The following is a 27,490-nucleotide window of genomic DNA, read 5'->3' as shown; positions in this document are numbered from 1 at the left end:
ATGCTGCAGACACCCCTGGCTGGGCCCCGAGCACTGCCTGCTCTATAGAGGGGGGGACGCATACCTGGAGGGGTGACCGAGGGAGGCCCCCTGGAGCTGCGACCCTCAAATGTGCCCAGTGTTGACGCTGAGGACGTTTCCAGTCTGCTGGATGTTAAGTTAATGGCCTGGTTGGAGAAGGGGGGGCGGCAGGAGTGACAGAGCACAGCTGGCTGCACACCTCCTGCCTCCACCTGGCCCCCTGCCGAGCTCAGGGCCACTCGGGCCACCACGCCCGTTCATACCCTCATACCCTAGGCAGACCTGTCCTGGGATGAGATGGGACAGAGCCGGTTCTTACTCAGTGCCTACCAAAGATCAGGTCAGAAGCCTTGTCTCTGCAAGTGAACCTTCAAATCGGAGAGCAAGGGAGGGTGGGCACCGGTCAGGGGAGCTGCTCCAGGACGAGCAGGGATCCTCCGGGGAATCACTCAGCTGTGAGGGCAGCAAGCATCATGGAGCCTCAAAGAGCAGGGCACACTTTCCGCAGAGGGATGTCATCAAAAGCATCAAAAGCAGCCTAGGCGCTGGGGGAGCCCCACCCGGCTCGGCCTGGACCCCCGTGGCCCCTAAGCACCCCCCCACACCAGGTTTCAGTCTGCTTCATGGCTGCGACTAAGGTTTCAGCTGCACACGGTGTGACCCTGTGTCTGTGCCTCAGGACAGAGGCTGAGGGAACCGCTCGGAGAACTAACAGCAAGACAGCGACAAAATCACCTCCAGGCAGTGCGATGACCGACCAGTGGTTTTTATTTCCGTCCTTGTCCTTCTGTACAGTGTTCAAATATTCTAGACAGAAAGTGCATCGTCTAAGTGACGGAAAGGGCTGCAATTGAGCAACGTCTCTGGCGGGAAACACTCGGACGCTGTGCGGGAGGGCAGCGGGGCTGGAGAGTGCACTCCGTCACCGACCTGTGCCCCGTCCAGGGCCTTGCAGGACTTGCAGACCCCGACGAGGCTGCTGTGATGATGGTGGGTCAGACGAGACTGGGTTGCTTTTCTCACCAGTTTCTGAATGAAACCGTCCTGGGAATCGTGCACCTGAAAACAGCCTTTTCGCGGCTCTGATGGTCGCTGTTCTCTGGAGTCGACTCCCTCTGGTTCGCTGGCTCCGGCCAGGCTTGGGTGGACAGAGAGGTCACACCCGGATCCCAGTGGCTCCCTGACTGTCAGGCGGCTGTGGGGTCATGGACGCAGCCCCCCGCCCCCCGGTGGTCGCCATGTCAAACTGAAGCCTCTGACTCTTTCCAGGACCGGCAGGGCCAGTCGGGGCCACTCACCACCCTGGCCGTGTCTGAGCCAGGAGGGGTCATGTCGGCACCTGCTGGTGACCCCGCAAGAGGCAGAGTGCCCTCAAAACCCAAGGCCGCGCCCCAGGAGGGGACGGGACAGATGCACAGGAAGTCCAGCACCGAAGGTCAGAACTTCCTGTGCAGAGACGGGCGTGAGCCTGACGCCCGTGAAGACGCCAGGTGTGGGCGGAGTGTACTGGCCACAGGGCTCCCGTCCTCCCAGGGCCACTCACGACAGAGGACACGACCCCGCAGACCGGGCGCCGGCGCTCAGAGCCGAGGGTCACCGGGAGGAAGGAAAGGGAGTGAGGCGTCGGGCCGCTGGCTCCCGTGAGGGCCTCACTTTGGAAGCGCGAACGTGTCGTTGGCCCTGAGGATGGCTGGTCTAAAGGACAGCTCGAAGGACCTCTGGTCGCTGAAGCTCTGGGCTCTGTACTTGGCCAGGTGCGCGCCCCTGCCGCCGCGTCCGCGTTCCTGCGTGCCCCTCCCCGCCCCGGGGGTGTCCGGGGGCCCCCCTGGGGCGGGGGCGCGGGCCGTGTGGCAGCCCCCTAGCACGGCCGAGGGCACCGCAGAGGCTGGCGCTGGCCGGGGGCCGGGGGCCGTCGGGCTCTCGCCCTGCCCGCATGGCTCTCCGCGAGCCCCCTGACCACCCCTGGAGGCTGCTGGTCTCCGGGACGTCTCATTTTTGCCTGCGGGGGGCGCCACCTCTGCTGCCTTGCTCTCAGGCTGAGCCGAGTTAGGGGGGGCCGTCCTGCCAGCCTGGGCCTGGGCAGGGTGTGCCGGGCTCCCTGGGTGGGGAGGAGCTAGGTTCTTTGCAGCCGGGGCCCCATGTCCCCGAGGGGGGCCCTCTGTGTGCCTCGCCTGCTGCCTCTGCGGCCACTCTGGGCTCTTCCCAATGCGCCGGCCGGGAGCCTCCACCGGGGCCGCCGGGTCACCGTCCACAGCCTCTTCGGCCCCACTCGAGCGGGCCTTCTCGCTCCAAAGGCCTTCTCCCTTCCTTCCAGGACCGTCCAGCCTCGCAGCCCCCGGGGGCCCCTCCTCTTGCCCACGGTGACTTCTTCCGCCGCCCAGGCCGGCCCTCTCCCCGCCCGCGACTTCCCTGGGGGCCTGGAGGTCGAGGCGCTTCTGGGCCACCCGGTCTGCCCTTAGCCCATCCGCCACTGTGGACGTGGGGGGAGGTTGGTGGGAAGGCCCAGCACTGGGAGGAAGCTGTTCCCCGGGTAAGACGCACGTCCCGCCCTTGGCCTGCTGGTTCTCAGACGGCGGTGGCCTAGTGCCCAAAGCGTGGCTTGGAGTCCCCGCCACGTGGCTCCCCTGTGGCACAGGGAGATCTGGGGCTGGAGTCGGGGGCTTTGGGCTGCCCCCCTGAGGGCTCTGCCACACAGCGCCTGAGATTCTGTCCCCAGCTGCCGCCTTCCTTTTGCCTGCGGCCAGTTCACCTGGAGCTGCCCCGCGGGGCTCGACAGGCAGGGTCTGGGTGTCGGCGGCCTCCCGAGGCGGGGCGGGTGGGGACCCCGAGGCTCCGCACACGCTGCCGCCCCTGGGCTGGCGATCAGGCTTCTCGGCCGCGAGACCTGGGCCTGTGGGCCGGGCGGCGCCCCTTTCCTCCTGCTCCTTGGCCGCCCTGTTTCCGGGGCTCAGGGCGTCCCCTGGCACCAGGGCTGGGGGGCTCCTGGAGGCCCCTGCAGCCGTCACCCGCCCGGGGGCGTTGACACTCCTCGGCTGTGTTCGTTCAGTTAAGGAGCTTGCTCTGTTCTCACCAGGATCATGGCTGGCGCTCCCTTCAGCCGTCAGCGGGGGCCGGGTTGGCTCCGGGGACGACGGGGGCCCCCTGTGTCCTTCCTGCTCACGAGGGGGGCTCTTGTCCACCGAGGGCAGATTCTCAGGCCTCCTCCCGTCCTGGGCCGGTGCTTCTGGCCTCATGGAGACACTCACCTCGCTCCTCCCGGGAACCCTGGGCGCCAGCACTTGCTGACCGCCGGGGGCACAGCCGGCGAGTCCCCTCCATCGGTTTTCCGAGGCCGCAGACCGATGTGATGAGGTGCTGGCGTCATCAACCGGCCTTTCCTCCCGTCCTGTCAGCAGAGGTGTCTTAGAACTTAGCTGGGAAGCGTCCTCTCCCCAAGTGTCCTGGTGCTTCGGGAGCCTGTGTGAAGTCCCAGGGCTGCGTCTGGTTTCCTTTCCTCCAGGGGAACTTTTCTGCAGTTTCGTCGTGGGAACTGCCTCGGGGACGTCTGGACCATGGCAGGCAGCATCCTGCGGAGGCGCTGTGAGCGTTGGCTGTGCCCCTGGGCCTTGCTGTGGCAGGGTGGGCGGGCTCAGACCTGCCGGGCTCCGTCCTGCCCTCGACGGGGCGCCCCTGCTTCCACTCTCGGCCGTAGTGGTAGGTGGGGCTCCTGTATTTCCAGTCACACCCTCTCCTCGCAGAAGACGCCAGCCTTGGTCTTCAGGGCCTGCTGCCCTCTGCAGGGTGGCAGGAGGGGGCGGCACTGTGTGGACAGCCGGCAGTCTGGCCGCGATCTGCAGAGGCTCCATGGCTGGCTGTGTGTGCTGCGCGGCCTGGGCTGCGTGCGCCGCGAGCGGAGGGAATTGTCCTGGCGCTCTCTCTTCTGGGCAATTCTCCTGGACAGCGAAGAGGGGGTCTGGCTCCGAGTCTGCAGTCATTCTTTCCGTTTCATCCTCTGAACTGCAGACGGTCAGGGTGACTTCGGGGGCAGCCCCGGCTCTGCCCCCCACGAACCCCGGCGGGGGGCCCAGCCTTGCTCCCCTCGCCCCCTGGGCAGCCCCCGTCCTGTCGCCTGCCAATGCCGCCGTGCCCCCCGGGCTGGCTGGTCCCCGTGGGCTCAGCTCGGGCTCGCAGCCAGGAAGGACTTCACCCCAGAGGGAGGCGGGAGAGGGGGCTGCCCTGGGGACACACTCGGGCCCCGCACCTGGGAACAGTGTTTCCGGGCCGTCCCTGGGGGCGGTCGCCCGGGGAGCGGAGGGCTGCCGGGGCTGCCCCCACCCTGGTGCTTGGCTCCCACCGGGCGTCTCTCGCGCGCGGGGGGCCGTGCCCGTTTCTCCTCTGGGCGCGCAGCGCAGATCCGCGTGGGTGACTCTGGCGCCGTGGGACATCCAGCTGCGGGGGCCGCAGACGACGGTGGCGATGCTGAAGGGCAGCAGGGGCTCGGCCGAGCCGGCCAGGAAGCGGGCGGGGGGCGCCCGGATGCAGGTGCTGGCCAAGGTGGCCAAGCGGAGCACGCGGCGCTCGGGCCGGTGCAGCGGGCCCCGCGGCAGGCGCTTCTTCCTGTGCTCGTGCGCGCGCAGCGGCAGGAGGCCGGTCTCCGCACAAAGGCAGCCGCTCCGCTCAAACGTCTCCCGCAGCTTGGCCAGCGCGGCGCTCCGCCTGACGCCCGCCTTCGGCGGAGGGCCCCTGGCGGCTTTGGGCGGCTCCGCGGAAGGCTTCTCCGCGGCCTCCTTCTCCTCCGCGGCCAAGAACACCTTCAGGATGCTCTTCACGGAGCTCCTCCCGGCGGGGAGCCCCCGGGGCCTCTCGCGACCCAGCGGCTCCCGGCCTCGTGCGGGGCGGCCGGCTCCCTCCCTGGTCTTCTCCAGGAGCTTGTGGATAGTGGCCGTCACCAGGCTCCTGCCGGGGCCCTGCCTGTCCTTGAAGATCAGCCGCCCCACCTCCCGGGTCCTCTTGAGGCGCGGCTCCCGGCCGGTGCCCATGAACTTGGCCTTGAGGAGCTGGAAGCGTGTGGGTCGCCGCGGGGCGTCCTGGGGCTCCGGCGCCCGGCCGGTCTTGCTCAGCCCGCCTTCTGCCCTTCTGGCGGGAGGAGGCCCCTGGGGCCCGTCCTCGCGGTCGGTGATGTAGAGCAGCAAACTGCTGAGGATGGCTCGGGCCGCGGGGTCGCATGTCACCCTGCTGACTTTCTTCTTTAGGGCTTGGACATCAATGGGTGTCTTATTGCTGCAAATCCTGCCGCTCTTGGGGCTGTAGGGAAAAGAATGAATCGTCACAGATTTTATCACCATTTTTTCCAAGGTGGCTCCTTGGAACATTTCTTATGGGACAGTCCCATTTAAAGTAGCCCAAGAAGTCCAGGAAGAGAAGCCTGGGCGCCGAGCGGCTTGGATTCTAGGGAATCCCTGTGGCAGCGCCGGAGGGTCAGGGTCGCCCACTGCCTAGCACTTTGGGCCACTATTTCCTTTTCTGTTAACTGGCCATGTTTTCTGAACTGTACCCTCTGCAGGGCTTTGGAGAGCATAAGGTATTTACATTTTTTTTTGTAGTGGGCATGTTTTTCTTGCATAAGTTAGGAGAAAAGCATAAAGGCTTCACCTTCTCTGTATGTTCTCTGCTCTCCTCTAACTGTACTGCATTATATTCTGATTCAGCCCCAAGGGCACCGTCTCCACCCAGGCCCTGGGCGGGTCAGGCAGCGGGAGACTCAGCTGTGGGGCGGGAGCTGGGGCGTGGCCCCCCCCCGGAGCAGGAGGGCGTGGGCTTCACTGCCCAGTAGAGGGGAAGAGGGCTGGGGGCACCGGCCGGGACCTGCCCTGCTGAGCCCCCTCGGGAATGCTCTCCGGGAAACCCCGAGGCTGAGGGGCCCGAGCCCTCACCCTCCACGGCCCTGTCCCCAGACCCCTTTGCCCCAGCCCAGCGGGTCCAGGCCGAGAGGCTGTCCCCTGAGGGCGCGTCTGCCCAGCACTGGCAAAGCCGGAGCCTCCTCCCTGCTGGGGCTTCCACCTCTCCAGATGGCAGTGTGGCAAAGACGTGCCCAGAATTGCAGCCCAGCCATCAGCACGGCTTTGCTGTTTATCCCAAAGAGACGATCAGGTCGCAGAGCAAAGATTGGTGTGCCGCGTGTGACACTGAAAACGGGGCACATCTTAAGTGCCTGGCACGGGGAAGGGGCCTCAAGAAACGTCACATCTGAGTTTGAGGGAAGGCAATCTACAGCAGGAAAGTGCTCAGGACGCAGCCGGCGGAGACACAGACCGAAAGCAGGCTGGAAGGGAACGTGCGAACATACTTTTCTTTCTGTACTTTGCAGGAGAGAGAGCTCTGTTTCTGGAAGCTGCACACAAACTTCTTTTAAGAGCCGTTAGGCGCGCTTCCGTGATGGGAGGACAGCAATGGGGCCCCTGCTGGCCTCACCCCCTGACGGGTGAGCCCCTTGGGTGAGCCGGGCGCCCGTCCACTGCCTGGGAGTGGATCCCGGACGGACAATTACTCCTTTCAAGGAGCGAAGGAGAGTGAATGTAACCGCAGAATTTTCCGTAGAACCCCGAATTCGCTCCTACGCAGTGAACCCACGCAGAATGCAGCTGCTCCCATTATCCTCAGATGCCGGAGGACCTGGGCGCCCAGTGAGGTGACCCCACCAGAAGCCCCAGCTCGGACGTCTCAGGGACCCAAGACCTGCATTTGCAGCAAGTCCCCTGAGTGGCCGTAGCTACTGGTCCTGGGAGCCACTTTGAGAACGGCCGGCATGGAGCGAGAACTTTCCAGCCTCAGACCACTGTGGGTTTGACCCTGACGTGGTGGACGAGGCTCCGCAAACAAACCCAGACCTGAACCTACTGAGCTCTGAGGTGGCAGGTCCGGCATGGCTGCGGGATGGCCACAGCCGAAAACACATGACCGCTGAATCTGGGGCTGCGCCGAGCATCTGAGGGGGTCGGGCTGTGCTGAGCCCTGGCCAGAGGGGGATGTGCCCTGGGCTCGCTGGGCAGCCAGGCTCCAGTGCACTGGCCCTCGACTGGTCCCAGCTCATTCCCACCTCAGGGCCTGAGCAGCCTGCGCGTGGGGCGTCTCGTGTCCCCTGCTGGGGTCCCTGCCTAAGCACACAGCTCCCAGGCGCCGCCCCCAGCACGTCCCCGGAGTGCCTCCCGCTGTGCACTTCTCATCCTTGCCAGAGGCCTGGGTGCAGCACAGAGCATGCGGAGTGTGGCTTTGCGTGGCCCCCAGTGGCACACAGCCTCTGCGTGGGGAGACCGTCTCTTCCCTGCTTTCCCAGGGCTCACAGCAGCACCCGTGGAAGGGCCCTGGCCGCCGGGTGCGCCCCTGAGCGCCTCTCCCTGCTGCACCTTGCGCCCGCCCGCCAGCCTCTCTGCCCTGCTGTCTTCCACTCCCCTCGAACTCTGGCCGTGCTGGGCTCTGTCCCAGCTCTACACTTTCCCCGTGCTGAGCCTTCCGGCCCGGCACAGCCACACTCCTGACGAGCTCCTATCCATCCCTCAGGACCCGGTTCTGATGCCCCTGCTTTCCCAGTGGCCCGGATGCCTTGTCCCCACTGGTCCTGTGAGGCCTCTTAGTGTCCCCTGCAGGGTGACAGTCCCGACCTCTGCACCCCGAAGTCACTGAGAGTGGACGGCAGGCGAGCTCCCCTGGGGAGGCGAGGTCCTTCTGTCCAGACTTCAAGTCTGCCTGTCCGGCCAGACTTGAAGGCAGGCCCAGCACATTCTTTTGGGACCTCCCTGCTCCCAGGGCACCTCGGGCCTGGGTGAGAGTTCCTGCCCATCACGGGGGGTCGGCCCAGCCCATCTCGGCCTGGTCAGCACTGCCTGGAGGACTGGTGGGCCCGTGGCTTCATGTCCAGCCCCTGGCGGCGTGGACGTGACCGAGCCCACCCCGGGACAGGAGTGGAACATTAGGGGCCAATCTAAACAGTAGCGCTGCAGCAAAGGTTCCTCATTTAGTCCCATCAGTAACTCTGGCTCCCGAGAGGTCACTTGAAAATACAGGGACATCAGAGTCACTGTTGGCGACACACCCCTTCCCACCCCGGTCACCAACCGGACCCCCTTGGCAGTCACAGATGGGGCAGGACGCAGACCCTGCGTTCCCAGCAGAGGTCCTCCACTCCATCCTTGTCCTAAAACGGGAGCAGCGTCCAGCACCTCTGGGGGCCTGTCCCCTCCACGGGGGCAGCCTTTCCTGCTTCATCGAGGGCCTGGTTGGCCTGGGCCTGCTCTACCACGCGTCAGCACGTGTCCTGGGGCAGCGACTGGATGTCCCCCGGCCCCCGTGTCCCAGCTGAGGTACGGGGTCTCCTGGGGCACAGGTCTGGCCGTCCCACCGCCCTGGCAGGGGCACTGTCTGTGGCACTGAGACCCCCTTCCCCACTCTCGGCCGTGACCTCCCTCCAGGCCGATCCCCTGCGCCCCGAGAGCACGTGTGCTGCCCCAGGACACACAGTGTGTTCACATCTGCCACGCGGCCATGCTATCTACCATCGTCTCACGAACACTCTTCCCCCAGCTGTGGGCCTGGGGGTCAGGGGGCAGAGACAGGGACAGGTCATCCCCTCGTCCTCCCGGCCTGGGGCAGAGATGGTGGCCGCTCACTCGGGGTGCAGAAGGGGCACACACCGCGCACTCTGTCCTTCCAGCTGCGGTTCCTCCCGCGTCCCCATGGAGCCGCGAAGGCCAGGAGGACACAGCGACCTTCCGAGCCACCCCTCCCCCAGCGCCAAGTGGGGCTGCACGCAGCAGGCGCTCCGTAAATGCCTCGCCTCCACTCGGAAGAGACGGGAAGGAGGAGAGGCTGTCGTCCCCCGTCTCTACAGGCCGTTGGCGGGGAGCTGGCGGGCGGCTCTCACGCTGACTGCAGGCCCCGGCTTGCGCATCCCTCATAAGTAGCAGTTCCCCCACCGCAGCACAAATGCACATCCGTCGACTGCGCTGTACATTTTAGTGGCCAGGGAGCTACCGGCTGAAACTTGCCAATGCATCAGAGTCTGACAACCTGAACCTCTGTGTTTCCTGGAAATAAACCTGGATAAAGGCTGGTGGGTGTCCTCTGGGCCGGGGCCCACGGTCCCGCTCCTTCCTGCCTGGCCCTGGTCATGGTGGACAGAGGGCCATCCATCCAACCGGGCTGCCTGAGGCCCTGAGTGTTGGATGCTATTTCAGGACCTGAGATTTAAATAGCAGAGTGTTCTGGGGACATTCCCCTCATGTCTAGTGACAACTACTGCTGGGTGTGCGTGTCTGTGTGTGTCTATTTGTGTGTGTGTGTGTGTATCTGTGCATGTCTGTGTGTCTGTGTCTGTGTCTCTGTGTGCCTCTCTATTTGTGTCTCTCTGTGTGTATATGTGTGTCTGTGCATGTCTATGTGTGTCTGTGTGCCCTTCTATTTGTGTGTGTCTGTGTGTGTCTATGTGTGCCTGCGTGTCTATTTGTGTCTCTGTGTGTGTCTTTGTGTGTCTGTGCATGTCTGTGTGTGTCTGTATTTCTGTGTGTCTGTGTGTCTATGTATCTCTTCTCTGTGTGTGTCTGTCTGTGTGTGTCTCTGTGTGTCTGTGCGTGTCTATGTGTCTCTGTGTGTGTGTGTCTCTGTGTGTCTCTGTGTGTCTGTGTGTGTCTCTGTGTGTCTGTGCGTGTCTCTGTGTGTCTGTATCTCTGTGTCTCTGTGTGTCTATGTATCTCTTCTCTGTGTGTGTGTGTCTGTGTGTGTCTCTGTGTGTCTGTGCGTGTCTGTGTGTCTCTGTGTGTCTATGTGTCTGTGCGTCTCTGTGTCTGTGCGTGTCTGTGCGTGTCTCTGTGTGTCTCTGTGTGTCTCTGTGTGTCTGTGCGTGTCTGTGCGTGTCTGTGTGTCTGTGCGTGTCTGTGTGTCTCTGTGTGTGCGTGTCTCTGTGTCTGTGTGTGTCTGTGCGTGTCTGTGTGTCTCTGTGTGTGTGTGTCTGTGCGTGTCTGTGCGTGTCTGTGTGTGTGTGTCTATGTGTCTGTGCGTCTCTGTGTCTGTGTGTCTCTGTGTGTGCGTGTCTCTGTGTGTCTATGTGTCTCTGTGTGTCTATGTGTCTCTGTGTGTCTCTGTGTGTCTGTGTATCTTTGTCTCTGTGTGTCTGTGTGTGTCTGTGCGTGTCTGTGCGTGTCTGTGTGTCTCTGTGTGTGTGTGTCTCTGTGTGTCTATGTGTCTGTGCGTGTCTCTGTGTGTCTGTGCGTGTCTATGTGTCTCTGTGTGTGTGTCTATGTGTCTGTCTCTGTGTGTCTCTGTGTGTGTGTGTCTCTCTGTGTCTCTGTGTCTGTGCGTGTCTGTGCATGTCTCTGTGTGTCTGTGTCTCTTTGTGTGGGTATGTGTGTGTCTATGTCTGTGTGTGTGCGTCTCTGTGTCTGTGCGTGTCTGTGCTTGTCTGTGTGTCTCTGTGTGTGTGTCTCTCTGTGTGTCTATGTGTCTGTTTGTGTTTGTGCGTGTCTGTGCGTGTCTGTGTGTCTCTGTGTGTGTGTGTCTCTGTGTGTCTATGTGTCTGTGCGTGTCTGTGCATGTCTCTGTGTGTCTGTGCGTGTCTGTGCGCGTCTCTGTGTGTCTGTGCATGTCTGTGTGTCTCTGTGTGTGTGTGTCTCTGCGTGTCTGTGCGTGTCTGCGCGCGTCTCTGTGTGTCTGTGTGTGTCTGTGTGTCTGTGCGTGTCTGTGTGTCTCTGTGTGTGTGTGTCTCTGTGTGTGTGTCTCTGTGTCTGCGCGCGTCTCTGTGTCTGTGCGTGTCTCTGTGTCTCTGTGTGTCTGTGCGTGTCTCTGTGTGTCTCTGTGTGTCTATGTGTGTGTCTCTGTGTCTGTGCGTGTCTCTGTGTCTGTGTGTCTCTGTGTGTCTGTACGTGTCTGTGCGTCTCTGTGTGTCTGTGTGTCTGTGTGTCTGTGTGCGTCTCTGTGTCTGTGCGTGTCTGTGCGTGTCTGTGTGTCTCTGTGCGTCTCTGTGTCTGTGCGTGTCTGTGCGTGTCTGTGCGTGTCTGTGTGTCTCTGTGTGTGTGTGTCTCTGTGTCTGCGCACGTCTCTGTGTCTGCGTGTCTCTGTGTCTGTGCGTGTCTCTGTGTGTCTGTGCGTGTCTCTGTGTGTCTCTGTGTGTCTATGTGTGTGTCTCTGTGTCTGTGCGTGTCTCTGTGTCTGCGTGTCTCTGTGTGTCTGTACGTGTCTGTGCGTCTCTGTGTGTCTGTGTGTCTGTGTGTCTGTGTGCGTCTCTGTGTCTGTGCGTGTCTGCGCGTGTCTGCGCGCGTCTCTGCGTGTGTGTGTCTCTGTGTGTCTGTGCGTGTGTGTGTGTCTCTGTGTGTGTGCGTCTCTGTGTCTGTGCGTGTCTGTGCGTGTCTGCGTGCGTCTCTGTGTCTGTGCATCTCTGTGTGTCTCTGTGTGTCTGTGTGTCTGTGTGTCTCTGTGTGTCTGTGCGTGTCTGTGCGCATCTGTGCGCATCTCCGCGTGTCTCTGTGTCTGTGTATCTTTGTCTGTGCGTGTCTGTGCGTGTCTGTGTGTCTCTGTGTGTGTGTGTCTCTGTGTGTGTGTCTCTGTGTCTGCGTGTCTCTGTGTCTGTGCGTGTCTGTGTGTCTGTGTGCGTCTCTGTGTCTGTGCGCGTCTCCGCGTGTCTCTGTGTCTGCGCGTGTCTGTGCGCCTCCGCGCGCCCGCGTGTAGTGGGGGGAGAAGCAACGCCGCAAACGGGGCCCCCCGGTATTTGTACAGTAACAGTGGGTAAAACTGGGTGAAGGGTATATGGATTCTTTGAGCTCTTTTGTGAGTTTTGTGTGTTTGAAGTACTTGAAAACAAACGATTATGGGACAGGGATGAAGCAAAGCCAACCTGAAAGCACAGATGGCCCTGGGCCAGTGGGGACACTTGGGACCCTGGGGGGGGTGTCTCTGGGTTTCCCCTGGTCCTGTGCCCCCAGGGGGGGCTGCAGTTCTGAGAGGGCCCTGTGGTTAGGCTCCCGCTAGCAAGTGTTTCCTCGTTTGCGTCCCCGGGGGCCTGGCAGTTGAGGGGAGATGCCCCTGGGGCCAGGCATGGGCTCTGGCTGGGTGTCATCGGGCACTAGAGCCTGAGCGCCAGCCAGAGGAAGCCACGGCCTAGTGTGTGGCCCCGCGCCGGAGCCACCCTTAGTGACGGGGGCGCGTGGAGCCCCCGAAAGCCTCGAGGCTGCCATTTCCCCCATGCTGGTTTTTCCCTGTAACATCAGGGGTGCTTGCCTTATATTTCTACTTCTTAACCGGAAATGAATCAACATGGGAGAGATTTTAACTCAAGTGGTCACGGTGTCCGTGCTCTTACCTAAGAGTTACTCCCACCTTTGGGGTGAATTTCGGCGATGAGGTTTTTAAACCCCGTGTTTGGGTGAAACGTCAAGTTGGGTATTTCCTGCTCCATCACGTGGCATCTGGTCCATTTTTCCCATCCCGTCCGCTCCGGGTGCTGGGTTCATAATTCACCGAGGGCTCTGCCTGCGGATTTGGGGCTGTGGTGAAGCCTCGACGGGTCCCGGAGGCCGGTGGGGCGTTCAGGGAGTGCCTTGTCGGACGGCCTCTCCCACCCCTGAACCCACAGCATGGGGCGGTCAAGCACCGCCGCGGAGCCTCCCGCTAAGGAGGCCCGGGTTCAGGGGCACGCCTGGTGGTGGGGCCGCTGCACCCTCCGAGGGGGCCCTTCTGATCCTGCCCCGCGATTCAGCCCCGAGTGGCTCCCCCGACCGCGGAGGGTTGGGGGGGGACATCATCTGGCTTCCAGACATGAAAACGCTGGGAAAATGATGGGAAATCTAATGCACAATCTCTAAGCAAAGAGTCTGGGGACAGGAATTAATTGAAATAGGCCTGAAGTCTGGAAGCTCGCCACAGGGCAGGGCCGTGCACCTGTCCCTGGGGACGCAAACCCTTCCCGCCGGGCATCGCTAAGGCGGGGGTGTGGCCAGAGGTGCAGGAAGAAAACAGCATGATGGCACATGCGTCAACGGAATTTCAGGCAAGAGTTAAAAAAACCGAGGGGCACACGTGTGACTACACAGAAAAATACCAGAAAACCATCAAGTGAAAAATTCCCAAAGCAAATCATAGGTAATGTGTCATTCCTATTTGTGGAGGGAAGTCGTGTGTGTGTGTGTGTGTGTGTGTGTGTGTGTGTGTGTGTGTGTAACACAGAAATGCATGTATGCAAACCCCCCCCTTCCCCGGCCGTATGTGTAGAGAACTTTCTGGAAGGACACGAAGGAATCGTGACCCACGGTTTCTCTGGTGCCTGGTGATGTGAGTCGGGGTGAGGGTTTGGAGGAACCCTGTTGCCCACATGCCCCATTTACGGGGTTGAGTTTCTGAAGCTGTGTGCAGGTATCACTTTTCTAATAAAAATGAAATCAGCAAGTGTTAAATCTTTTAAAAATTTGAGTAGGTATGGAATTCTCGTCATTACTTTTTATGGTTTTGTTTTTCTTTTCAACTGTTGCCTTTCTCTGGAATAGGAAAAGGAAATGGGGAGATAGTTCCACTCTTATTTTATGATGCTGGTGAATTTCTATTCACGTGTTTTAATTTAATCAGCCTATAAGGAGACTCATTCCCTGATTCTCAGGATGGGTTTAATTCTCCTACATCGTCACCAAAGGTGGAGACCAAGTGGCCTCCGATCCAGCCACCCCCATTCCTCCGATCACTTCCCTTCCGCACAGCAGACTGTGAAGGGCCGCTTTTAGGGAAAGCCGGGGACACGGGACAGACTCCACACAGGAAGCCCAGCCTGTCGTGTGTGTCTGGGAGAGTGTCGACTTACCTTAATTGGGTTCTGTTCCTGGAAGACAATTGTCATTAATCTCCCAGCCCCCCTAAACCTATCTGGACCCCGCATGGTGGAGCGTCCCCCCCTCTGCCTCTTCTGACTGCAAAGCACCTCGAGCAGCAAAGGTTAGTTCAGTTATCCAGAAACACGGCGTGGAGCCCACTGTGTTACCATGTGCAGGATGGCCCGAGGTTTCTGTCCAGCACAGCTGAGAGCCTCACTTGCCCAAGGAGTGCAAAGTGATGGATTCTGTGGAAAACATGCCCATCCCGTCCCCTCGCCCAGGACGCCGGGAGGTGCCTCGGGGCTGAGTGTCTGCGTGTCCGGCAGGGACGGGCCTGGCTGTGCTCCAAGGCCAGCCTTCAGCACGCAGGGCCTGCGGTCACAAGACGGGCCCAGCCAAGCCGCCAAAGCACATGTTACACGTCAATCACCAACCGCTACTTTACTCACACCAGAGGCTACTTCAAAGAGATTTGTGTCCAAGGTTACTTTTAACAAGAGCAAGTGTGGAGAAGCCCCGGCCACGGGGAACAGGGCCAGCTCTGTCCTCGTCAGCGAGCCCGGGGCAGGGCGGCACGTGGGAGGATGCGGGCCGCACGAGGCCCCCGTTTCCTGGCTGCATCAGTTAGTCGTTCTGAGAGAGGCTGGCGTTAAATCTAGTGAGATGACACACGTGGGCTGGAGCTTAAACACAGCGCATGGCCCCGCAGGCGCAGGCGCCGGCCGCTCTTCCAGCTGCTCTGGGCATGCGGCGGCGAGGACGCAGACGCAGCGCCAGGTGCGGCCCCGTGAGGCTGGGAGCCCGAGGTGTGCAGGTGTCGGACCGCACGCCTAAGAGCTAGAAAGAGACCGCGCTGGGCGCCCTGCAGACCGAGGAGGCCGCCGAGCAGAGCCATGGTGCTTATGGCTGCTATTGGAATCAGTGAGCAAATGCGTTAGTTTTGCGACAGAATAAAATACACCGAGTGTCCCAGAGGCCCTCCGTGACCTTGTGTTTGGAGGTGGAGGCTGCTGACTCCAGAGGGACGTCAGTGAGGCACTTGGCTTGGCCAGGACGGGAAGACTATTCTCATAGGACAAACGATGTGTTTTATACAGCAGTTAGGCCTCTGAAATCGGGAGGAAAGTTAAGATGTCACATGAGCTGCGGGTGGCCCCCCGGGGCCCCAGAGGCACCAGCGGGCCGGCAGGGGCGGGGGGCGGGGAAAGGGCTTTACTTCTCCTCCGCGGACAGGCGGTAGAGCTCCTCGCCCAGGCGCCGCAGCTGCTCCTTGAGCTCCAGCTCGCGGTACAGGCCCGCGGGGACGGCGTCCAGGCCGTGCAGCAGCCCAAACAGGCAGCCGGCGATGGCCCCCGTGGCCCCGCTCTCACCTAGAACGAAGCACGGGCCCTCAGGGCTGCACGGCGGTCCCTGGCCCCCTTGCCCCCTTGCCCCCTTGCCAGGAGGCCGGGCCACCTCAGCCTCCGCCCTTGGCCTCAGCCAAAGCCCAGGTTTGCTCTGGGTGGTGCCGGGGAAGGGGGCGGGGGGGTCCCCTCCCCCTCCTGGGACAGCCGCACACCCTGGTGCGCTCGGGTGACCACCTCCCGCGGATCCTGCCCACGCGCTGCGCACCACCCCCGCCGCCCCCGCTTCAGGCTCTCAGCCTCCTACCCACCCAGTCCGCCGGCGGCCCTGGCCCGCTGCCCCTTCTCCACTCCCCCGCCCCGGGAAGTGTCGCGTCTCCACACCTGGGCACCCGGAGGTCCCAGCAGTGTAGGTGGGGAGCCCGGGGCCTGGCAGGAGGGTCTGGCTGGTGGCCTCTTACTTCACACTCACGAGAAGGTGCATCTCACCTCCGTGGAACATGGCCCGGTGGCAGAGCTCCGTCCAGCTGCCCTTGGCTCCTAAAAGGGCATCGTAGGCAATCATGGGGGCGTCGTGGCCCCGCCGGCCCCCTCGACCTTCCGAGCTCCATTTCCTGTAGGTCTGGAGAAAGCACCACAGGTCAGAGGCACAGGCCGCCGGGAACCACGTCCCGTGCGTTAGAGCACGAGCTTCTGGGTTCATCTGTGCGCCGACGTGGCGCCCCTGTGTGCCGTGCACTGCCCCAGGGCTGCGGGTGGGCACTGGCTTCCTGTGTGTCTCACGCCAGCCGTTCCGCAGATAAGCAAACACGCCAGCTGCCGGGCAGCAGACTCTATGACAGAGACAGCCGTCAAGGGGTCTGGAGTGCTGTGATGGGGCTGCTGTGACAGCACAGCTGGGCGCCACTGCGCGATGTGAGGTCTGCGTGGGGCACAGGGACAAGCGAGGCCGGGCAGGGGTGCCGCGTGTGGTCAGGGCCGCAGGCCGGCCGGAGGACATGGTTGGGGAGGCCACGGTGGCTTGAGCAGCTGGTGGCTCAGAGCAGGTCCCTGTGGGTCTGTGGCGAAGGCTGACGAGGGGCAGGGGCCAGATTGGGCCGGGGAGGTGGACGCAGGCAGGTCACACCCCTGGGCCTTAGCAGTAGAGTCAGTGTCGGTTTGGGGCAACAGCATCTCCACAGGAAGAACGGTGTTTCTGAGTCTTTCTGCGTCGGGGGGCCCATGAGAGATAAATGAAAGGGTGGTAGGAAGCACCTAAAAAGGGAAGGGTGGACCCTTCCTCTCCCCCTGCTCCTTCCTGACGCCTGGAATGCAGATGTGCTGGCTGGAGTGGGAGCAGCCAGTTTGGACTATGAGGCGTGCTCACAGAACAGCAGAGCAGCCAGACAGAGGATCCTCAGCTCCTCACTGCAAGGGGCTTCTGACTCAGCTCTGATTCCCTTGATGTGAGGATAATGAACTTCTGTCTTGGTTAAACCGCAGTTACAGCGGTTTCTCTTATGCTACCAAACACGATCCTGACAATTTTAGCCACTTGGGGGGGGGGTTTCTCAGCATGGGGAATGCCGGTGGTTTGCACAGACTTATTCATCCCTCTATCCCCAGTCCCTAGAAGAGATGAAGTGAGATGGACTATTTTCACATTTTCAACTTTTCTAGCACAAATCGTGCTTATAGTCAGAGAAAATGAAAAGATAAAAGCACCATCCATTTCCAATGGGCTTCCTTCGAAAAGCCTTCCACGGCCCCGCCTTCCAGCTGCTCCCTCAGCCCACCTCCACCGCGGGGTCCCGTACAGCCGGGGGCAGCAGGCGGCGGCCCCGACAGCTCCTGCTCGCCACCCATGTCGCCGGCAGACCTACCTTGTCCCTCTCCTCCGCGTTGTAGCGGTCGGGAAAGCTGGCCTCATTCTCCGTGTCCTCACTGATTTTTCTCTCCTCCAAGTAAAACTGCCATTTAGCTTCAAAGTAAAACCAGTGCTCCTGGTATTCTAAACACAGAGATCAGGTGAGTGGGCTGTGGCGGCCGTCTAGCTGGGCGCTGTGGGCAGCGGGCGGGAGGGAGGAGGCAGAGCCCACGCCCTCCGCCCAGTCTGGGGCAGAGGAGGAGCTGGCGCCTCGCCTCGGCTAAGGCTCGGGAAATTCGAAAATGCTCACATTGTAGCTACTTTGAAATACCAGCAAGGAAGATGGAGATCGAAACCAACCCAAAGAATTGCTTGACAATGCGCTGAACTAAGGCAGCGATCGCAGTATTTTTATTTTTAAGTGGCTTCTCTTGAAAATTCTGAGCCTGTGTATTTTTCAGAATTAATTTTATTTATTTATGGCTGCGTTGGGTCTTTGTTGCTGCGTGGGGGCTACTCTTCGTTGCGGTGAGCGTGCTTCTCACTGCGGTGGCTTCTCGTTGCGGAGCACAGGCTCTAGAGCACAGGCTCAGTAGTTGTGGCGCACAGGCTTAGTTGCTCCGCAGCATGTGAAATCTTCCCGGACCGGGGCTCGAACCTCTGTACCCTGCCTTGGCAGGCGGATTCTTAACCACTGCGTCACCAGGGAAGCCCTGAACCTGTGTATTTTTATTAACCCAACACTGTGCCTGCAAAGTCAGGAGAGAGGACGTTCGTTATCCCCAACTAGCAGCTTGACCTCCAAGCCCCAGAGGCGCTGAAGCGACTTTTCTGAAGTCATTTTAGGAAGATGCTGCTGAAAAGTCTGGAGCAGCAGCTGCAACGGCTCGTGGATGACGGGTGTGTGTGTGTGGGGGGGTGCCCGCGTCTCGAGAACCCAGAGGGGATCCCCGTGCTCGCCTGACCCTCTGCCCTCTGGCCAGGCGATACTGCAGACCTTCTTTGTGGGGTCAGCCTGTCACACGGCCCCCCCAGTCTGTCCAAGTCTGCTCTGGGTGTGGCTGGAGCCCACCTCCTTCTAAGGTGCCGGGGGAGGGTGTCGGGAGGGAGGCCAGGCTCACCTGCCAGGTGTCGGATGGTCCTCTTACAATACTCCTCGGCCAGCGGGACTGTCCTCAGCATGTCTCGTCCCCACCGCTCCAGCCGCTTGCCCTGAACGGCGTACGATGCAAACAGGGCCGTGCACAGGGACCCGAGGAAGCCTGGGGTGGCAGGAGAGAGGGTCAAAGTTGGCACTAGCCACGCCCCCTCCCAGGCGCTGGACACGCTGTGTCCCTGGGCTTTGCCAATTTGACCTTCAGTTACCGTCTGCAAGGGGGCAGCGGCGGGGTGGGGAGAGCACGATCCCCGCCTCCAAGCGCTGCTGTGGGCACGGGATCCAAGCCCAGGTGAGCCCCTGCCGAGCTGCCCCGTGAGCGGCCACGGGAAGCGGGGCCCCAGGGAGGCGTCAGCCGCAACCACTTCTGGGGCAGGGACGAGCGTCTGGTTCTGGCGCCCAGGGTCCAGCTGCCGTCCTGACCACCTGCCACCGCCCACCTCCCGTCACGGGGTACTTCAGCTCCAGATCTGGGACGCACACTCCCAGGCAGTAAAGGTAAGAAAAACTGACACTTGCCTCCAAAGGCAGTTCAAAAATTGCAAAGGAGAGTGGAGTTAAAACGCGCTTCCCGGTATCAAGTGTGTGCTGTCCGACCCTAGTCACCAGCCTAGTAATATATAAATTACCCAGCTCTTAAACATGCGAAACAACATTTCTTTAATAAGAGTGGGCAGGGCTTCCCTGGTGGCCCAGTGGTTGAGAGTCCGCCTGCCAATGCAGGGGACACGGGTTCATGCCCCGGTCCGGGAGGATCCCACATGCCACGGAGCGACTGGGCCCGTGAGCCATGGCCGCTGAGCCTGCGCGTCCGGAGCCTGTGCTCTGCAACGGGAGAGGCCACAACAAGAGTGGGCAATAAATTAACCAATGTTATAGATGTTTAAACTCTCACCCCAGGCTCTCGTACTCATGGCATTGTTTCCAAACGTTCAACATTTTCCTGTTGGAAGGCTGTTTATGTTTAATTCACTTCTGCTGAGTCGGGGGTTAGCAAACTCCTCCCCACCACCCGGACGTTGCCGCCCGGCTGAATTACATGGCTTTGTGCTCAGAGATCTGACGGGCTCATCCGTGGGGTCCGTGGCTCAGCGGCCGCGCCTGCTGTGGACTCAGCGGCGTGTTTTACCACGTCCACGCCTCAGGTGCCACGGCGCCCACGGCGGCTGCTTCCTGGAGGGCACAGGGTGGCCCTCGCGGCTCAGGGGGCGACACCAGTAAGCCCGGACCCTGCAGGTGACCTTGAAAGGAGCACAGTCACCGAGAGCAGCTGGCACCCTCGACCCCGGGGGCCGGGAGCCGAGGTCAGCCAGAACTCAGGAGGGTTCTCCTTTCCTGAAGCTGAGCTGGCTGCTCCCCGGTCACGTCTCACCGGCGGGCACTGGGTCGGCAGGCCTGCCCTCCCTCTGGAGCCTGACCCTGGGGGGGCAGCCTGGAGTGTGGGCCCCCTGCGCACCCGGAGCGCTCTGTCCTGACACACGGGGGGGCGGCTTCTGCCGCCACAGTCACCGGACCCGTCCAGGGCGCGGCGCACAGCGCCCACGGGGCCTGACGGCGGCGCCGGCTCCCCGCTGGACAGCCCAGCCGAAGTGCCGGCTCCTGGGGCTCCAGCCAGACCCCAGGCTCTTTCGGAACCGGTGCCGTCCTGCTTTTCTTGTGACGTGACCGACTTTGAAGCAGGGAGAAGGCCTTCCTGTCCGGCCTCCCCACGCCTCCCTGCCGCCCGCGGCTGCCTCACCTGTGGGATGGTTGTGCGTCATCCGGCCACACTCCACGCTGACCTCGAGGAGCGTCTCCAGCCGCTCCGGCTGCCAGTACCGCATGCCCACGCACATTGCCTTGGTGGCAGCGCCAAACCCGGAGCCTGCGTGGAACGTGGGATACCTGGTCTTAGACCTCTGTGCCGGGGACGCTGGCTCTGGAAGTCTAGCTTTCACAAACCATATGAAGATGTACAAAAACTATGTGCTACCATGATTATCACAGGGTCATTTAAATGAGTCAAAAGTAGGGAAATTGCCCACACTCCTGACAAAGAAAAGAGAGGAAAGAAGTTGCAAAGCAGCCATTAAAAACAGGATTTTTGATGGGATGAGGAAATGCTCCTTCTGGGAAAACGTAGGAGAGAGAATTGCACACACAGTATGCTTTCAATGATATGTTTCCTCCTTTTTTTTTTTTTTTTTTTTTTTTTTGCGGTACGCGGGCCTCTCACTGCCGCGGCCTCGCCCGTTGCGGAGCACAGGCTCCGGACGCACAGGCTCAGCGGCCATGGCTCACGGGCCCAGCCGCTCTGCGGCATGTGGGATCTTCCCGGACCGGGGCATGAACCCGTGTCCCCTGCATCGGCAGGCGGACTCTCAACCACTGCTCCACCAGGGAAGCCCACATCGTTATTCCTTTTAATGCCACATTTAGAGAGGGTTAAATAATAAGTCAGCACCCGCGTCCTCACCGTTTTCACCGCCTCCCTGCCCCACTGGCGGTGTCATCCTGCCTGAAGGACGTCCTGGGCATCTCTCCCTGGGCACCTGCCCGGCATGAACTCCTCAGTTCGTTTGTCTGCAAAGGCCACTTGGCCTTCACTCGGGAAGGCGTCCTCTGGGTGTCGGTCTGGCTGGTGCTTTCTCTGCACCCGGATGGCTCTGCCTCTGACGAGAACCTGCCGTCTTTGCCTTGGTGGTCGGCACTGGAGACGCGTTCCTGTCTTTATTATTAGTTTGGAGCGGTTTGATTGCTATGTGCCTTGGTGTAGTTTGCTTTGTGTTTCTTGTGCTTGGAATTTATTGAGATTCTTGGGCATGTGAGTTTATGTTTTGCATCAAATTTGGAAAAATTTGGCCACTATTTCTTCACATTTTTTTTGTTCCCCCTCCCCTTTTAAGGACTCCAGTTATAGGTGCGTGAGTGCTCGTGAGTGCTTTGACTTGTGCTGTGGCTCCCTGGTGCCCTTTTCACATTCTGCGCTTCTTTTTTTTTTTCTGTATGTCCCATTTTGGATAGTTTCTATCGCTGTGCCTTTGAACTCACTAACCTTTTCTTCTGAAATGTCTAATCTGCTGTTAATCTCAGTCAGTGAATTTTTTTTTTTTTTTTTTTTTTTTTTTTTGCGATACGGGGGCCCCTCACTGCTGTGGCCTCTCCCGTTGTGGAGCACAGGCTCCGGACGCGCAGGCCCAGCGGCCATGGCTCACAGGCCCAGCCGCTCCGCGGCATGTGGGATCCTCCCGGACTGGGGCACGAACCCGTGTCCCCTGCATCGGCAGGCGGACTCTCAACCACTGCGCCACCAGGGAAGCCCCTCAGTCAGTGAATTTTTAAACTCAGACATTGTACTGTTTTTCTCTAGAACTGTGATGTAGATCTTTTTTATACCTACATGTCTCTATTTAACCTTTCAAAAATATCGAATCCACACTATTTTATATCCTTACCTGGTAACTTTAGTGGTGGTGTCAGGGTTCGTCAGTTCTGATTTACTGCTGTTTCTCTTTGTTATGGACCATGTCTCCTGCTTCTTTATGTGCCAGTAACGTTTGATTTGATGGCATCCTTCAAGGTAAACCCAGAAGGACAGGTATGCCCTCAGAGTCAACCTGGAGGGCGTGTCCAGGACCCCAGGAGCAGAGGCCCTGGGGGCAGAGACTGCAGCTGCCTGATAACATCACCCCGAGGACACATGAGATCATCACAGAGACAGACATTTATGCAGGCGGTGTGTGCTTTCCTTGATGCACTGGCTAAAAATAACACATTTAAAGGGAAAGCAGTGGGAAAATGTTCCTTAAAATAAACCAGGGATGGTGACAGAGGAGCTGGGCATGCTAGTGACTCTGAAGCCGGCGCCCAGGCTGGCTGGCTCCCTGGGCGGCCGGTCAGTGGGGTGACAGGCAGGGTGGTGTCGTGGGGCCCTGTAGCCCCGTGGCCTTGGAGGGAGAGGAACTCATGCTCTGACCTTTCTCATTGAAGGGCGTGTGCCAGGCCAGGAGATAGTTGTCGGGCTTCAGCTGCGAGCAGCCCTCGACGGTGGCCGGGTCTACCCGCTGCCCCGGGAGCTTCTCGAGCACGTCCACGTAGCGTCGCACCATCTCACGGTACAGGTCGTCCAGGCACCAGAAATCTGGGGCGGAAAGGGGGTGTGTGGGGGGCAGGGTCAGACAAGGGGCGGGTGGAAGGCAGCGACAAGGGAAGCGACGACCGGCGTCCGGCCCCATTCCCCCAGGAGGAGGGAGAGTCTGGGGTCGGCTCACAGGACCCTGGCTCCCCGGAGAAAACTGACCGCAGACGAACAATGCACTGTGGATCTCATTGAATTTCAGATGCTGTAGTTTGCTGCTGTGCCTCTTCTAGCTACACACCAGAATCTAGGAAAACCCAGGATCCTCATACACAGCTCGCGGTTCTATCCGTGAGATGCCCAACTGGCCTGAAACCTGCCTGTTCCTCGGGCCCTCGGGGACCCACGTCCAGGGTACAGGGAGCTGACCCTCTCCCATCTCCCTGTCAGCGAAGCGGCCAAGTGCCCGCTGCCCACCGTCCCCACTGCCTCTTCGTGGGAAGGCGTTCTGGGGACAGGCGTGGTCTCGAGTCCCTCGGAGATCATGGGCCACAGGACAGGGGCGCCCAGGCTGTCACCTGGGTGGCACCGGGTTTGGCTGACCTGTACTGGGTGATCTCACGTGACGCGCCCCCCCGCCCCCGCAACGCGCCCATCACTGCAGGGTCAGGCTCCTGTCTGTCTACTGTTTCCTCCCAGATAAGGCTCAGCAAGGGGCGGTCACTTGCCGAGGCCAGAGCTGGCCAATGGATTTCAATCGCAAAGCCTGAGCACTTCTGCCATTAAATGAATCCACAGCATGGTGTACAGAGGCCACACACCCTCCAAAGTTGGGGCCCAAGGTGCCTGGTCACACGGAGAGCAGACCGGACACTGCAGGGCAGGGCGCACCTGCCAACACAGCTGACGGGCACCGGGAACCCGGCCTGTGCGGGGCTGCATCTCAGGCCTCGGGGACCGGCCCTCCTCTCCGGGAGTCTGCCTGTCTTTGGAAATCGCGTGAAGAGTCGTTGTCCATCGGGGCCCCTGAACTATCGCGTGTCCAGCAGCCCCAGCAGGCGGGATGGCGCTTCAGATGCAGGCACGAAGCTGTCTGGGTTCCGGTCCGCACTCACTCTGCACCGCTGGGCAGGTTACTCAGCGCCAAACAGCGGGTGTGGATTGGAACCACACTCTGTGCGTCGTTCCTTTATCTGTAGCCCCTCGTAATAAAGCCGACCTGCAGGGCGGTGCGAGGACCTGATGACGCCGCCCACAGTTAGCACAGCACCCGGCCACAGTCAGTCTGCTGTCGCTGTGACTCGGGGGCTCAGAGGCCCCTTCCACCCACTGCAGTTCGTTATTAAAGAAAAAAGCTGGGCTGTTTGAAAACTAAACGTCAATGAAATTCCAACTTGTATGTTTAGGGAGCTGAAAACACATTCGCTTGCCGAGTTTCTGGGGGCGCAGGCCTGCCCGGGCGTGCCCTGGTGACCCGCTGGCCAGAGGGCGTGCGTCTGTCCAGCTGCGCCCGCAGCCGTCGGAACTGGGCCCACTGCCACCATCCTCACCCAGGGCGGATTCCGCCCTATTCCTGCCAAGGGGACAGGACTCGATCCAACCCGGGGGAGCACGTTCTCGTCGGGGGCCGAGCCGGGAGCTGTCCTGGGGGCTGCCGCATGGGACGGAGACACGCCGTGGGCTCTGCCAGGTGAGGACCAACACAAGGGCACATGGACTGACACGGAGGGACACGGGAACCTGCCTGAAAGCCTCACTGCCCCCAGTTTCGGAGTTTGCAGACTCAGAAGGACACTTGCTGCGCCAGCTTGCCGTGACGCTGTCTTATCTGAGGTGCCTTAGCTCTCCCCCCGGCTACTTGGGAACCGGCAGAGCAGACGGCATTCCTGTGCGGTGACAGCAGAGCTAAACCCGGCTGCTGGCACCAGCCCGCGGGGTGAGCACATGGTGACACGTACGTTCCAGCCACTTCAGAGCTGCCGTAAGTTCTAATTTTGCAGTGACGTGCTCACCACTCGATACCTGTGGGGAAGCTGCGCCTCACAGACACCCGCTGCTTCTCTGAAACTCAGTGAAGACTTGCTCCTAAAATCAACCTGCTTCTTAAGGAAGCGTGTCTCCCCTCAAGTCATAGCATCTTCTTAGGACAACTGGGAAACAGCAGCAACTCTCCGAGCTAAATCCTATTTTGGTAGGTGGCGTTTTAACCACAGTTCATTGGAATTTAGAAGTAATTCCCCCAAATATCACCGTAATGGGTCCAAACTTCAAACTGGCTTATTATTTTATGTATTGTTGAAATAAACTCAGACGCAGGCTTACTACCTGCAGTGAAAAGCTGAGCCCTCATTCCAAACCGCGAAGCGAGCCATTCGGTTGGTTTTAACCCTAGAGACAGAGGCTCGGCCGAGTGACTGTTTACGAAACAGTGAAAGTCCCGGTTTAAGAACCTGAGGCCACAGATGAGCAGAGTGACACTGTCACCCGAGAGGCTGCGTGGGAACACAACCACGGCACGTCCGGTTCGCTGGGGACCCGGGTGTGACAAGCTTGTTTCAGCAGCGGCAGTGGGTGACCCCCGGCCCCCCCTCCCCGCGGGACCCCGCGCTCCCGCCCGCCAGCACGCCGGGGCTGAGCCTCACCTGTGACCAGGGCCCCTGCCGTCGCCATGTGCATGATGGTGTTGTCGCTCACCGGCCACCTCTCTGGAGAGAGCACCAGGTGGTCCAGTCCCCCCACCTTTCCCGGCTCCTTCTGGACCTTGGGGCCCGAGGCGCTGTCCTCCCCGAAGGCGTGTCCGTGTCCGAGTGCATCGCCCACGGCCCCCAGCAGCATCGCAGCCTGAAACTTCTCCATCTCTGCCGGCAGCTGCCGGACGCCCAGCCTTCAGCCCGCCCCGCCGGCCCCTGTTCTGGTCGCCGCGTCGCCGTCGGGAGCCTCCCCGATCGGCCAGGCGCCCTCTTCTGTCCCGGGCGGGCGGGCGGGCGGCACCAATGAGGAAGCCGTCTGGGCACGCAGCCCGCAGCCACGTGGTGCGCCCAGAGCTGGCTCTTCAGTGGGGGCACCTGCGGCTCAGAGCACCGCTTCAGAGGGAGGTCTGCACGGCGCGCTGGGGAGATGCACACGTTTCTAGAGCTTCCAGGTGTAATTCGCGCACCGTCGGGCTCACTGCGTTCGGTCCAGTCACGCGGCGTGCGTCAACCTTCCCCGCGGCCCGGGCGGAGAGCCCGCCCAAGCCGCGGCCCCTCTGCTCCCTGGGCCTCCACCCACCCACTTGGTCTCTGTGGCTCTGCCTTTCCGGGACTTTCAATTACACGGGATCGCGCTCGGCGGCCTTCATGCTGCGACTCGGCTGTCACACGCACGGCTCTGTTTTCCGGAGGACTCGTTGATTATAAAGCGTGTTTATGGTAGAAAACTGCCACGTGCGAAGGGGGAAAGCACGTGGAGCCGCCGAGTGCGTGATCACGGGCGTCCCCGCGGCCCAGCGTCAGCGAAGGATCCGTGACAGCCAGCCTCCCGGCCGCTCCGTGTGTGCGCAGAGCCCGGAGCCCCGAGGGGTCGGCGAGGGCGCCCCGTGAAGGCTCACGCACCTTAAGCGTCCTCCCACTGATCCCGTTCCACAGGGAGGATGTTCACGGCCGTGCTGACACTGAGAGTGGGGGGAACCCCTGCAAACCAGGGACCTTGACTTGAAAAGAGGGATCAGGAGAGCTACCACCTCTGTCTCCAGGCCCCTTGTCCCCCAGGTTCTGGTCCCACGTCAGACCAGGACAAGCAGGAGGGCGTCACGCCGGGATGCAAGAAACACATCTGATAAAACTTAAGTTTCTTTCAATAACAAGATACTAAGATGCCTTTAAATGAACGGGTCGCACTTCCCTGGCAGTCCAGTGGTTACAACTCCACACGGGTTGGATCCCTAGTCGGGGAACTGAGATCCCGCACGCTGCGTGGCGTGGCAAGAAAAAAAAAAGAAAAGGTAAATGTGTATCATCACAGCACTTATTAAAAGTGAGGTTCTGGAACCCGACTCCGGCTGGCACAGTCTGAGAGGTCCTAAAGCAAAAGTCCTTTATGACCAGTGCAGTTGGCCCGGGTTGCTAGGGTGCAGGCTCCCTCCCCGAGGGCAGCCCCTCAGACAGCCACCCACGTGGGGAGAAAGGCACCATGTGGCAGAAGCCGTTTATCGCTGAGGCAGAGGTACCGTCTTCTCTTGCTGAATCTGAGGCAGCAGACACTCTCGTCGAGACGCTAAGAGCAATCCCACACTATCTGGCCGACGCCAGCGAGAGGAAGAGGTGAGGCGAGCCCACTGCATCGTTCCTGCAGGTTTTGCCAAGCCCCGGCCGTGTGCCACGAGTTGTGGGTATGGCTGTCCCCACAGAGCCTGGAGCTGGAGACATATGTAATATCCCACTTAAGGGTTTACTAAGGTAAAAGAACACACTGACATGTGCGATGTCACCAACATGGAAGGAGGTGATGCTGTCCAGCCCAGGAACTCCCGGCAGGCACGGGGAGGCCACGTGTGTTAAACCTCTCACATTTGGTTAACCCGCATGTCTCCACTGTATTTATAGTTTGCGTTTCAGTGGATCAGTTAGGTACGTAACTCCCGTCAGTTCAAGGAAATTCGTGTATTATGAGATCTGTGACCGCCCACGTGGAGCAGGTTTATTTAGCAGATACTACGTGATACCTAGAAAGGAAAGTATGTGACCCAGGCCGTCCGTGTGGGACGTGATCCTGTAACAAGGCAGCAGGCTGGACACAGGTTGGGAGGGTCCCAAGTGTGGTGGCCGCTCCCCTGACGTGGGACCAGGACCCTGACATCCAGGGCCGAGCGTCCGAGGACAGACCTGAGAGGCACCATGACACCAGGAAGAGAATTTTAGTGTTTCCAGAGTCCTCAGCACTTTCACAGCACGCACGACTTAAACGTGTATTAGAGAAGGGAAACCTACAAGTGTTGGAAGAGCCTTTGTCACTGTTTCGGTATCTGTTGATAAACAACTCCATAGAACACCTTTTCTCCACATAACCTTAAATCTCAAGAATGAAACAGTGCCACAGACCTCATGATTCTCACAGGCCCGTCCGAGTTCCATAACCTCTCTGAACAGAACTCTTACATGTCAGAACCCACGAAGCCTTGAACGACGTGTTACAATTGGTGAAGTTTCTATTAAAGCCTCTTAGAACTCCAGTCTTACAGGTAGAGGACGGGGCAGCGGGGCCTGGGAG

The 27,490-nt window shown here is 60.4% G+C and overlaps 1 protein-coding gene across 1 annotated transcript; it reads right to left on the bottom strand.

The window, feature by feature from the left end:
• Nucleotides 1–1,564: 1,564 nt before the first annotated feature.
• Nucleotides 1,565–25,398, bottom strand: ADPRHL1 (ADP-ribosylhydrolase like 1). Its single transcript, XM_030762592.2, has 9 exons — nt 24,886–25,398; nt 22,142–22,306; nt 19,925–20,050; nt 18,152–18,292; nt 17,047–17,174; nt 15,674–15,806; nt 15,058–15,211; nt 3,701–5,304; nt 1,565–3,625 (listed from the first exon to the last, which is right to left on the bottom strand). Exons 1-9 carry the CDS (start codon nt 25,097–25,099, stop codon nt 1,671–1,673), a joined length of 4,620 nt encoding a protein of 1,539 aa, XP_030618452.2. The 5' UTR covers nt 25,100–25,398; the 3' UTR covers nt 1,565–1,670.
• Nucleotides 25,399–27,490: the final 2,092 nt, after the last annotated feature.

Source organism: Delphinapterus leucas, chromosome 18 (assembly GCF_059928025.1).
Source record: "Delphinapterus leucas isolate spDelLeu-1000000601 "Yukka" chromosome 18, BTC_Dleu_Yukka2, whole genome shotgun sequence".
In the NCBI taxonomy this organism is placed as follows: Eukaryota; Metazoa; Chordata; class Mammalia; order Artiodactyla; family Monodontidae; genus Delphinapterus; species Delphinapterus leucas.
The sequence above is the reverse complement of the archived record's forward strand: the minus strand, read 5'-3'. Positions and strand labels throughout refer to the sequence as shown.